General features: G+C 36.2%; 1 protein-coding gene across 1 annotated transcript in view; it reads right to left on the bottom strand.

The window, feature by feature from the left end:
• Window positions 1-3078: 3078 nt before the first annotated feature.
• The window catches only part of LOC118762501, a 114718-nt gene continuing 104158 nt past the window's right edge, over window positions 3079-13638 (bottom strand). The window contains exons 26-29 of the mRNA XM_036501124.1: window positions 12807-12828; window positions 7659-7830; window positions 4529-4599; window positions 3079-3336 (exon numbers count right to left, since the gene is read on the bottom strand). Coding sequence (XP_036357017.1) covers window positions 3110-3336; window positions 4529-4599; window positions 7659-7830; window positions 12807-12828 — 492 coding nt within the window. The 3' untranslated portion in view covers window positions 3079-3109. The remainder of the gene's footprint in view (window positions 3337-4528; window positions 4600-7658; window positions 7831-12806; window positions 12829-13638) is intronic.

Genomic DNA, 13638 nt, shown 5'->3' with positions numbered 1-13638 from the left:
CTTTTGTCCACTCTATTACAGATACGGCCCAGTGGAGTTACTTGCTCTTTCGTAACCAAAGCTTGGCCTTGCGCTGCCAAAATAGTGCTCCTCTCTTTTTTCAGTGTTCCTTTCTTCAGCCAATCCCACCTATGTTTTCCAGCAACCTCAGTTGTGGCTACATGGAACTAATTGTGTAATCCCTTGTGGCGTAATGCTTCTCCATGTCCTTTTTGTACTTTTCTATTGTTTTCCCCCTTTACTTTGCTTTCAATGTTCCCTCATTCTTAACTAGCAAGGTCTCTTTACTTTGAGATAGCTATCTCATTCAGCTCCTGAGTTCGATGCGCACGCAGTCTTCCACACTTATCTATCCCCTTCCTCCATTTGCTCTCTTCATGTATGGGTGAACAGTGTCTGCACGTGGTTGATGGGCATCATGCATCATTAAGAGCTTTCTTGCCTTCCTGTCCAACTCCTTTAATTCCTCTTGTCAACTTCAGGATTCTAGCGCCATACCGAACAACTGCGCGCGAGTTTATAGCCGAAATTAGGTTCCTAGCGTTCAGCATTAAGGCCTATATTTTTCTCACTCACTTCAGTGATTCTTTCTTTGTCTTTTCTTTTATATAGTGGTGTTTAATTCCATTTGCCTCGAGTATTCCTATGTATTTATAATCGGATTCAGGTTCAATAGCCCTCATCTGTTCACCACTTGACATACATATGCCTTCTGTCCTGACAAGCTTTCATTGTAGCACATTTTGAGAGTCCAGACTCCATCTTGATATCATTTGCAAAAATCCGCATAGACTGGACAAGGCTGTCCAGCTTGCCTCACTTTTTATGAACAACTTTGGTGGTCAGGGATATTCTGGATCTGTGAAGTCCCATGATTGACCCTAATTAGAGTATCATGAGAATGCATCATTCATGTTATCACATACTTTATATACTATGTATACTTTTATCTCATTTCACCATTTTCCCCCATTTCTTTCACCTTGTCTTTTGAGTAACTTCCGTTACAAGTATTGGAAATTGTCCTTGTGATGACCCCTCGTTTATTCCTTAATAGCTAATAAAAGAAATCTTATTATTGAATAAGAGAGTAGCACATACCATCAAAGCGACACTGGAGTAAAATATACTAAGCTCAGTATAGCTATCATGACTACCCGTCTCTCATATGGGCACACTAGACACATGCATTACAACCATATGTGCTTAACATGCTGATCTCATATCCAGATAAACAGTGTATGACCTCGCAGATGGGGCTCAGTCAGAATTTTCTTCAGGTCGAGTAGCCCATCCCGCTCAAAAGGTCCCTGAATAAGGATTGTTTAAGAATGCTGAACGAAATACCCATGTTTCCAGGGGTGAATTATTCAAACCCCAAAGAATTCCTCTTAACACATGACCATAATGCTCCCCCACTACTTCTGCTCATGATTAGATATTAGAGGGTGGTGTCAACATAAGCAGAGAATGTCACCATCATGGTGTCGGATGCCTCCTAAGTGGAGATGGTCAGACCCATTCTAAAGGAATATAAGTCAGCTGCAGGGACCAAAATTAATGCCAAGTCAGTGTGCTTGTAGCTGGGCACCTGGGGAGGGAGATCAATGCCATCAGACAGCGTCATTGTTGTTGGTCCCGACCTCCAGATGGATAAGAACTGCAACAAAGTAATGAGGGTAGCCAGTCTTACCTAGAAATGGGCTTGTGAGGAAGCTGTTACTGGTGGAAGCCCTGACTGATGTGTCACTGGATGTGTTCTCCATTTTCTGGGACAGGGCAGATGGAAGCAAGTGCCTAGTCATTAAAACCAAAGAAGCAAGGAGAAAATCAAGAACAGTCCATAACCCACCCTCCCACAGTCTGTGTCTGAGTACATGGAATTTTCTACTTGTTTATGTTTTTTCCTGCAACTGTCAACTTGAACTTGATCAAGCATAACATCAATCAACCAAGTGGGTCTCATCTTTGAAGATCAAGTTATCAAATAAAAAATGTTTGTGTTACCATGTTCTAAAATAAAATAATTATTTGGTAATACCGTAAATCCTCTAGTATAGTTCGCTCTTGAGTATAATACGCAGGGGATTTTTAGGGGGCTGTACCTCTGAAAAACCTAAACCTTGTGTATAATACACACCCCTTCTCTAACTTGAGTCAAGGAGGTCTATATAACGTCCTTGGTTTGTAAAACTGTATACGGTAATGTCCTTTATTATTATAGTACATATAACATAATGCAAATGTGTAGCCTTTTTGTGCATTTTGTTTGCAGAAAATAAAGAAATAACAGTAATAACGTTTAATAGATGTTGCTTACTGCAAGTTATGGATGATTCTTTTATGACTTCATTGCTTTCAGGCTTAGCTTAAGGTATTTTCGCACCCGACATCACAAAATGCGTCTGAATAAACATTGCCGGACAACAAATAGAGACTTGAACATTGCTTAGAAAATAATTTTCATTTTTAACCTTGTATATAGTACACACTAAGGATTTTGACCTTTAAGTTTTGGGAAAAAAATGCAGATTATACTCGAGGATTTACGGTAATTAGAAATATTGAGAATGTGTAACATGGCTATACTGCTATTAATGACAATGGTAGTTGTAGTTCTCATTATGTTGATAACAGTAAGTCAATAATAGCTACTTTTCTTAAATTATCATCACAATGTACTGTAATCTATGTTAATTTTACAAATGTGTTAAAGAATTCTATCATCTCTGTCATTAGACTAAACTCCAGCTGATTGCAGAAGTTCCAAGTGAGAATTCCATTTCAGTATTGCAAACTGCACAATTAGATGTAAATTATGCAGTGCTCCTTTTGACTACATCAGTAACATGTACCTCCTTTCCTCAATGATAACATCAAGATACTGAGAGTTTGGGATCCTGACCAATGCTCCAGTACATCACTAGTAACAGGGCACAAATTATATGGTTTCCAACCTTAAGGCAAGCATCCCAACAACTCAGTTTGCTATCGTATAGCTAACAGCAAACTGTTCCCCTCTAAAATACGATAAAAAAATATATACCATATTTTCAATAATTGTGAAAAGACTACAAATCAATGTAAAATAATGTTTATTTTGAGATATTCATCTAGATGGTGAAGCTAAAGACAGAGATGGGACAAAATACTTTGGCGTTTTCTCTAATGAGATGAATGGAAGATCGTTTCCAGTTTTTTTTTTCGGAGAGTCTTCGGTTGCAAATGGATTCAATTGCAATTTTGGTAGTGATAAGTAAAAACCACTTTTCGTGCCACGATGTTTCAGTTGGTGGGGCAAATAATCCTTGTAAGTAATTGGAGGCTTTTTATAATCTGTAATAGAAATTTGTAAGTAATGGTTGAGAGAGAAAAGATTCGTTTAAAAAGATGTGTAGGAAAAAAACTGAACATGAAAACAATTGTTTTTGAGGAAAAAATTGCATCAGATGAAATTAATTTAAAACAAAAATTTTAATTAATCATAACTAATAACCCAGACTATTATCCATCATTACAGAAAAATCATTAACAATAGTTATTATGAGAAACAAGTGAAGAGCAAAAAAAAAAATAATAATAATTATCATCATCATTGTTTAACGGCTGCTTTCCATGCTAACATGGGTTGGATGATTTGACTGAGGAATGGCGAACCAGATGGCCGCACCAGGCTCCAATCTGATCTGGTAGTGTTTCTACAGCTGGATGCCTTTCCTAACGCCAACCACTCCGAGAGTGTTGTGGGTGTTTTTATGTGCCACCGGCACGAGGGCCAGTCAGGCAGTACTGGCAATGGCCATGCTCAAATGGTGTTTTTTACGTGCCACCTGCACAGGAACCAGTCCAGTGGCAATGGCAATGACCTCGCTTGAATATTTTTTCCTTGCTCAAATGTTATTTTTTTCCTTTCTACTAAATGCACAAAGCCTGCAATTTTGGGGGAGGAAGCTAGTTGATTACATTGACCCCATTACTCAACTGGTACTTATTTTATCAACCCCAAAAAGATGAAAAGCGAAGTTAACCGAGGTGGAATTTGAACTCAGAACATAAAGACAGATGAAATGCTGCTAAGCATTTCACCCAGCATGCTAACAATACATCGACCCCAGTACTCAACTGGTACTTTATTTATCGACCCCAAAAGGATGAAAGGTAAAGTTGACTTTGGCAGAATTTGAACTTAGAACATAGTGGCACACAAAATACCAATAAGCATTTTGCCCAGTGCTAAGGATTCTGCCAGTTCAATAAAAGCCTGGAAGTGGGGAATCTTCTCCAAAATGGCTATAAAAAGCACTGGGTATGGGAAACTGTATAGTGTAGGTGGTGATGTTTGTGTTGGTGATAGTGATGGCAATGTTGGTAGTCATGGTAGAGGTGGGAGAGATTTGTAAAATGGAAGTGCAGAAATGAAGTCAATGAAACATGGAATACAAGAGGTAAAAACACCCAGTTAATTGCTAGAATCCAGCAGATTGACTACATTATCATTTTCCATCAAGAAATTAAGATTTAAACTTACTTGTATAAAATAGGGTTTCCCTTTTTGGCTTACAGACACTGGTATATGTTTCACCAAGGCGTGTAAGATGGCTGTGAATGAAAATTACAAGTTAAACTCCTGACACAACATAGTAGTTACAGAACAATTGGGTTATAAAATGGTTTAATGAGATCTATAAGCTGTTATGTTAATTATAAGGAGGACACACACACACAAACATATTACCTGCATATCTGATATTATATCAGCGACCTTCTCCTAAGACATGCTTTAGCAAAAGCTAAAAGGTGCCCCACTCCCAGTAGTCTTCCAGCATGCTATACAACAATCCAGAATTTCTGAGACCCATGGCATTGAACATTTTGGGGATCTTATGCTTGTACTTGAGATCATGGAAGCTGTGGACATGAACCTGGGTGAAACCAACTGCTGGTAAAACAGCTCCATGCATGGGCATTGGTGACATTTTGCATAGGCAATGGTCAGTGATGGTCTTCCTCAGTCACTAGTGAACATCCCCCACTACCACTCTTAAAACAAGATTCTTAACTCAGATTTGGTGCTCTGATCTCAATTTTACACTCTCTTTCTCTTAAATTTCTTGTTATTCACTTAAAATAAATATTCAGTACATTTCGTGATCTTTCAAATAAGTGATTATTTTATCATTGAACAAGTATTGGTTGAAGAATACATTTCTAAATATTCCTTTTTACTATAGACACAAGGCCTGAAATTTTGAGGGAGTGGGTAAGTGGATTACATCAACCATAGTACTCAAGTAAGGATGAAAGGCAAGGCAAAGTTGACCTTGGTGAAACTTGAACTCATCATCATCATCGTCTAGCGTTCGCTTTCCATGCTGGCATGGGTTAGACGGTTCAACTGGGGTCTGGGAAGCCAGAAGGCTGCACCAAACCCAGTCTGATCTGGCAATGTTTCTAAGGCTTGATGCCCTACCTAACGCCAACCACTCCATGAGTGTAGTGGGTGCTTTTTATGTGCCACCGACACATGTGCCAGGAGAGGCTGGCAAACGGCCACAATTGGATGGTGCTTTTTACGTGCCGCCGGCACGGAGGCCAGTTGGGGTGGCACTGGTAACGGCCACGTTCGGATGGTTCTCTTATGTGCCACTGGCACTAGTATCACAGCTACAGTTTCCATTGATGTTGATCGATTTTGATTTTCACTTGCCTCAATAGGTCTTCACAAGTAGAGTTTTGTGTCCCAAGAAGGAAAGGTTTGCACAAGTGGACTGGCATAGGTGGACTGGCTACATCCCAGGTAGAGGGCACGGGTTATGGTCTCACTTGTCCTGCCGGGTCAAAGACAGATGAAATACTGCTAAGCATTTCACCCGGCATGCTAACAATTCTGCCAGCTCACTACCTTGATATATTTCTAAATATTGATTTTTAACTTTGCTATGGTGATATAAATTTGGGAGGGGCACACAAATCAGACTCAGCACTTGACTTATTCGATCATTTCCAGAAACAGAAAAGTAAAGTCAACATTGGATGCAGTTCTAACTACTGAGTGTAATTTAGGATTAGTTAACTATGATGGTGCATAGCTCAGTGGTTAGAGCATCAGGCTCACAAACATGAAGTAGTGAGTTCAATTCCCAAATCAGGGTGTGTGTTGTGTTCTTGAGCAAAACACTTTATTTCACGTTGCTCCAGTTCACTCAACTGTTGTGATGTCACTGATACCAGGCTGTATCGGCCTTTGCCTATTCCTTGGATAACATCAGTAGTGTGGAGAGGGGAGGCTGGTGTACATGGGCAACTGCTGGTCTTCCATAAATAGCTTTGCCCAGACTTAAGCTTAGGAGGGGACTTCTCAAATGCAACCCCATGGTCATTCATGACTGAAAGTGGGGGGGGGGGTCTTTTATTTTTAAACAAAAAGAAAACAACAGCTGAACAACAAGTCTGTTATATTTGCTTTTATCTATGTTAAACTGTTTGCTGTAGAAGATCTAATAACTTTTTTTTCTGATAATGATCAATAACCATCAATTAATTAACCCTATGGAGTTCTGGGATCTAATTATTCTTCTGGTCACAGGAAGTATCAAACTTGACACTTTTAGCTAGCGAAGCAATCAACAATTTTACAAGGTTGTTGCCGACAGCTGCTATTCAAATACTGTGAAACTTGATTATAATTACCTAACTGGGTTATTTAAACATTAAGAATATTGACTTCTTCAGTAGTTTTATAACACAACCATCTACATTCTCAAAATACATTAAATATTTACTATTTTATTTTTCAAACAACTTGTATTCTGGGACATTTTCCTCATTAGCTGTTGAGTAGAGATCACAATAGTTTTGATAGACACAGTATTCACTCCAACAGTACTGAGCATCAGTGATGTTGGTAGGTAATATCCAGTTTTAGTTGGCCCAGCATACTGTTTTTCTCCTGTCACCCATGCAACTATATTGTTAAACAACTCCCTCCCACCAATTATTTTAAATTCCCACTCACAAGTTTGGTTTTTTCTCACATTCTCCAACCATATTCATGATGAAGCATTTCCGGCTGCACTCTGCAACCAGGTAGGACAGTGATGATCTAGTTACAAATTCTTATCTTACCTCTAGAAATATTTTACATTGCTACTGGAAATAGTGCAACACTGCACATTTGTTTGGGAACCAGACAAAAATTGCTGCAGCTCAGCTGGGATGTGTTACCCCACCCTCCATATTCACCAGATATTGCTCCTTTGGATTTCTATTTATTACGGTCTCTGCAGAATAGTCTTAATGGTAAAAATTTCAATTTCTTGGATGACATAAAAAGATACCTTGATGAATTCTTTGCCATGAAACCACCTCAATTCTGGGAAGAGGGTATTTTCAAGTTAAAGGAAAGATGGAGATGCATTGTGCAACAAAATGGTTCATATTTGGTTGATTAAAATGTAATGGCAAGTATTTATTGACCATTTTCTTTCCTTTAAAAATTGGCACAAACTTTCTAGACAACCCAATAGAAGTCAAAGTAAACCAAAAAGACTAACTTGTTATTTAACATAGCAATACTTGTTTATGCAGAAGACAAACTTGGAAGATATTCCGATATCATTATCTATATTTTGAAAATATTAACAATTAAGTTTATTTACGTAATTTTTTCTTTGGGTAGAGTCTGGTTTTCTATTATTGAAGGCTTTGGTGATTTTTCCTTTTGTGGCTCTTCCTTTGGTGGAATCTCTTTCAAGCTCTGAATTTCACAAAAATAATTCAATATATCCACATTGGTTATCTCTGTATCAGATAGTTCCATTTGGTCCTCAGCTAGATTACAGGATGATAAAATAGATTTTTTTGAAATTGAAATAGTTATATAATGATTTCAAATTTTGGCACAAGGCCAGCAAGTTCGGTGGGGGGTGCAGGTTGATTACATTGATCCCAGTGCTCAATTGGTACATATTTATCAACCCCTAAAGGATGAAAGGCAAAGTTGACTCCAGGAAAATTTGAACTCAGAACATAAAGACTGATGAAATGCCACTAAGCATTTTTGTCCAGCATGGTAACAATTCTGCCAGCTCGTTGCCTCAACAATAATAATAATAACAATAGTAATAATAATGATAATAATAATAATAATAAGAAGAAGAAGAAGAATAATAATCCTTTCTACTATAGGCACAAGACTTGAAATTTGGGGGAGCAGAGTTTCACTGGTACTTAATTTATCAACCCCAAAAAGACAAAAGGCAAAGTCGACCTCAGCGGAATCTGAACTCAGAATGTAAAGATGTAATGAGTGAACAATAAAACGCAGCTCCAAAATCTAAAAACATCGGGAATAAACACAACAAATGGAACCAAAAATAACTGGCAAACTGTTGGATTATATCCAAGTAAGGAATACTCATTAGAATTTATTTCTATTTTCCAAATGAACTGATGTATTTTAACTGTGTATCATCTCCATCACTCACACATTATGTGTGAATATGCTCACCACATTATGGTTCAATCAACATCACATCGTCTCGATCCCCAACCCCCATACACAAAAAAAAAATGAAAAATAAATTAGATAATACCCACATTATTCAACCCAAGGATAACAAACAAGAAGTACATACTTTAAACTTATTACACAAAAAGTACAAAAAACTACACATGAAAAACCATTTAACACCAGAAATGAATGGAATAATACCCTAAGAAAATGACGACTATCAAAATAAAGGGCCAGTCATTATTCCTCCCATCCCACAAATAAAATGAAAAAAGCATAAATGGACACGTGAGGCATATATTTCAATCCTACACACTTATTTTACAGCAGTGCTCTATCCACAGAATGAAAACACAACGTATACATATAAAATCTGGAAGAAAAATAACCTAGATAAAGATTTGGATAAAGCAATGAACCCTAATAAAGTAGCTAACATATGGAGATATGTTCTCAAAACAAAAACAAAAAGAGATAGAAATAGAACACTTAAAAAGAAAAATACATCAGGAAAACAAAGATAGTGACCACACAGTAATGCCAAATAATATCATAAACACTGAGACTGTAAAATATGAAGACAGACGTAACATGTCCAACAAAAATGAAGTAAGCAACAAAAGACAACAAACCCAAACTGTAGGAATGCATATATGGCCACAAAAGAAGCTGGATACCCTAACCCTCAAATCCATCCAAACAGGGGTCTCACCACTAAAACAAACCTAGTCGATAAATAAAATCCAGAAAGAAACTGAGAAATTTAATGAAATACTAGCAGAGCCAGGGACATTGCCTGAATGGCTTATGGAAGGGAAAATTAACCTAATTCTCAAATCCACTGAAACAACAAACCCACAAAATTACAGACCAATAACTTGTTTCCCTACAATTTACAAAGCCTTTACTGCAATAACATTGCAGAAAATGGGAAAACATCTGGAAGAAAACAACCTATGAGCAGAAGGGATGCTGCAAAGGCTCATATGGATGTAAAGATCAACTATTGATCAATAAAGCCATAACTGAAGATAGCCATAGGAAAAAGAAGGGTTTAAGTATAGCTTGGATTGATTATCAAAAGGCTTTTGATAGTATTTCCCACATATGGATCCTAGAAACACAAGCCATGAACAAGGTAGTACCCATAATCATAAAATATATAAAACATTCCATGAATAAATGGCAAACAGTGCTACAGCCCCAGACAAAAGAGAGACTCACAAAAACCAAAGCCATCCCCATTAGAAGAGGAATATTCCAGGGAGACACACACTCTCCCCTCCTTTTCTGCTTAGTGCTGATACCTTTATCTCACATGCTAAACAGAACTGGATGTGGATACACCTGTTATGGCAAAACAATCAACCACCTCTTGTATATGGATGATTTAAAACTATATGCTGCAAATGATAAACAGCTGGAAACGTTACCACAGACAAAACATGGATTTACAAAAGAAATAAACATGAAATTTGACTTGAAAAAATGTGCCAAAGCAACCTTGAAAAGAGGAAAACTAGTTAAGAGAAACAGCACACTAGATGAAGCAGATGAAATAAGAGAATTAGACCAAAGCCAGACATACAAATGCTTAAGAATCAATGAACTAGATATGATACAACACACACAAATGAAAGATAGGAAAGGAATACTATAGTTGAGTTAGTTGATAAATACTGGAAACAGAGCTCAATGCGAAAAACAAGATAATAGGTATCAACACTAGCTGTCCCAGTTATAAGTTACAGATATAATATTCTTAACTGGACTCTAAATGGACTAATCAAAATAGACAGGAAAACAAGGAAAATAATGACAAGATTTAGGATGCAACACCCTAAATCTGACATAGAAAGGCTATATATACAATGTATCAAAGGTGGTAGTGGCCTTATACAGCAAGAAAATTATTACAAAATAACCATCATAGGATTACAGAAATACCTACTTCAAAAGCAAGGAAAACTGATACAAATAGCCACAAAGCACGAACAAAACAAAAAAAAAATCTGTTTTCAGTCTTGAAAGAAGCTGACAAATACAAAAAAGAAGTCGTAGTACCTAACAACTATGAAGAAAAAGAAGAAACAACAAAAGCTGTAAAACAACTAAAATCCAAACAAAAACTAAAACAGTAATGTATCATGATGAAATGATGGCAAGAAAAGCCCCTACATGGCAAATTGGGCTAAGCTAAATAGAAAAGAATTAGACAAAGCAAAATCCCAACAATGGCTGAGAAGCTCAGGACTCAAAGCAGAGACTCAAGGATTTTTAATTGCAGCACAAGATCAAAGCCTTCCCACCAGAAATCACCAAAAACACATAATGAAAAGAAATACAAGTAATTGTAAAATATATGGTGGTGGAGAGAAAACAATAAATCTGGCTGCCTAGTCCTGGCTAAGAAGGAATATATTCACAAACACAACAGAGTTGGGGCCTATATACATGGGAAGCTATGACAACACTTTGGAATAACAACAAACACAAAAAAAGGTCACAGAAAATGAGAACTTTTAAAATACAAAGATCTGGAAATAAAGGTAACTCGAATGTGGAGCCTAAAAACAGAAACAATTCCTATCATAGTAGGCATATTAGGTATGATAATAAAGCATTCAGACAAATGCATAACAAATACACCAGGACTTACAAGTATATATAACATACAGAAAATAGCACTACTAGGTACTGCATACATCATATGTAAAACACTTGAAACTAAAGTACTACAACAAACCACAGCACATATCTAAGAGCTGCACTTAGTAGTGCAGTGATAGCATGTGATAAAAATAAGACTACTGAATAATGATAATAATCCTTACTACTAAAGGCACAAGATCTGAAATTTTCAGGGAGAGGACTAGTCGATTGCATCAATCCTAGTGCTTCACTGGCATTTAATTTACTGACTATGAAAGAATGAAAGGCAAAGTCGACCTCGGCGGAATTTGAACTCAGAATGTAGTGACAAGCAAAATACCACTAAGCACTTCATCCAGCATGCTAATGATTCTGCTAGCTCGCCACCTTACTGAATAATCTCTATATATATAAAGCTGAAGTTGTCTGTGTATGGCAGGTTTGGTAGCCTTCAACCAACACTATCTCCTCCAAGACCCTGCGGTGCAAGTTGACCAAAATTGAGAGTATGATAGAAGAAGGCTTGCTCTTCCTTCCGTAGAAGAAAAAATTTAAATCAGACTATGTTAACACCAAAAATTATTTACATCAAAAAGGAGTTTTTTTTCTATGAAAATCCCTATTTTTTTATGATTTTTTGACTGCTGTGTCACCATTTATCTGTGTATTTCAACTAGAAAAATGTTCACTTAAAGAGAATAACAAGCTACATAATGCAAAATTTTTACTTTTCAAAAATTCCAATTCTAAAGGGTCGAAACAAACCGGAGCAACGCCGGGCGATACTGCTAGTAATAATAATAATCTTTTCTACTATAAGCACAAAGCCTGAAATTTTGATGAAGAAGCTAGTTGATTTTATTGATCTCAGTGCTTGATTGGTACTTATTTTATTGATCCTGAAAAGATGAAAGACAAAGTCAATCTTGGTGGAATTTAAATGAAGAATGTAAAGACAGATGAAATGCTGCCAAGCATTTTGTTTGGCAGGCTAACGATTCTGTCAGCTTCCAGTCTTAATAATAAATATACTAATAATAATAATGATTTCAAATTTTGGCACAAGGCCAACAACTTCAGGGGAGGGATAAGTTGATTACATTGACCCAGTGTTCAAATGGTATTTAATTTATCAACACCTAAAGGATGAAAGCTAAAGACAAACATGGTGGAATTTGAACTCAGAACATAAAACACAGACAAATTGCTACTAAATATTGGGTTGTCCAGAAAGTTTGTGCTGATTTATAGTAGCTTACCTTTTGACTTATTTTAGAACATGGTTGAGTCCATAAAATAGGATTTGACTACACCTCCATTTAGAGCACAGTTTTAGCTAACTTTTCGTGGGAGAAGGTTTATGTTCCTATAATCTGTGTTAATTCTGTAGCCCTTTAAAATGGAAGATAAGAAAGTTCATTTTCGGCACTTGATGCTTTTCTTTTTCCGTAAAGGGAAAAATGCCTCACAAGCATTTTTCATCATAGGTCTGCTCAGTCAAGATGAGCATAGCTATAATAATTTAAAGATGCTGACATTTAGTGCTTCAGCTAAGAGGACTTTATTTCTATAAAGGTTTTCTTTTATTTGATTAATTATACCTTGAATTGTAAGAAACTTTCAAAAAAATCAGAATACTTACATAATTCTGATTGTGCACATCTCTGTTAGAAAAAAAAAAAGTTACATATTTACATAAATTAAATATTGAATTCAATATTTAACACTTTAGCATTCAAATTACTCAGTCAAATGTAATGCTCATTTGTTCACATTGTTTTCAATTAATTATGCATTATTTCACGGCTTCAAAATTTTGATAATGTGCTTTTTTATTTTTAGAATGACATTATAAGATAGGTGTGAGAGGCTAGTTTGAACACGAAATGGGCAGAATATTTGTGCTGGATATGGCTGGTTTAAAAGATAAAGGGTTAAAGTTATTGACAAATCATATCAAAATAATTGTTAAATGCTTTTGAAGAGAAGCTATTTCAGAACTGCTTCAGAACAATATCATTAAAATTAAAGTTTTATGTTCATAAAACCTTATTAGATATTATAAGACAGAAAAATAAAACAGGTCTACAGATGGAACTCAAGCCAAATATTTATCATGGTTACCTACATTACTGATCACACAACAAAAAACTTGCCATTACCTCTTTCTCTCAAATTACATACTTAATCTATTTTTCTGTTATTTTTAACTGTGATATTTTTATTCCTCCATGTTAATTGATCATGATAAACATGTTGTATAAATATTAGCATATATATTAATGTTCAGTATAACATTCAGTTCATTCATAAATTAAATAACTGATCTGCATAAGTCATTAAAGGAATATTATGCCTTTAATATGGATACTGAAAGATTTGGTCAGCATATGTAAAATAAATATCTCTAGTAGGAGAGCCACAAATGATCATAATACATACAATGCTTATAAACAAATCGTGGGCAAACTACT

Source organism: Octopus sinensis, linkage group LG3 (assembly GCF_006345805.1).
Source record: "Octopus sinensis linkage group LG3, ASM634580v1, whole genome shotgun sequence".
Taxonomy (NCBI): domain Eukaryota; kingdom Metazoa; phylum Mollusca; class Cephalopoda; order Octopoda; family Octopodidae; genus Octopus; species Octopus sinensis.
This window is presented reverse-complemented; position numbering and strand designations above follow the sequence as displayed.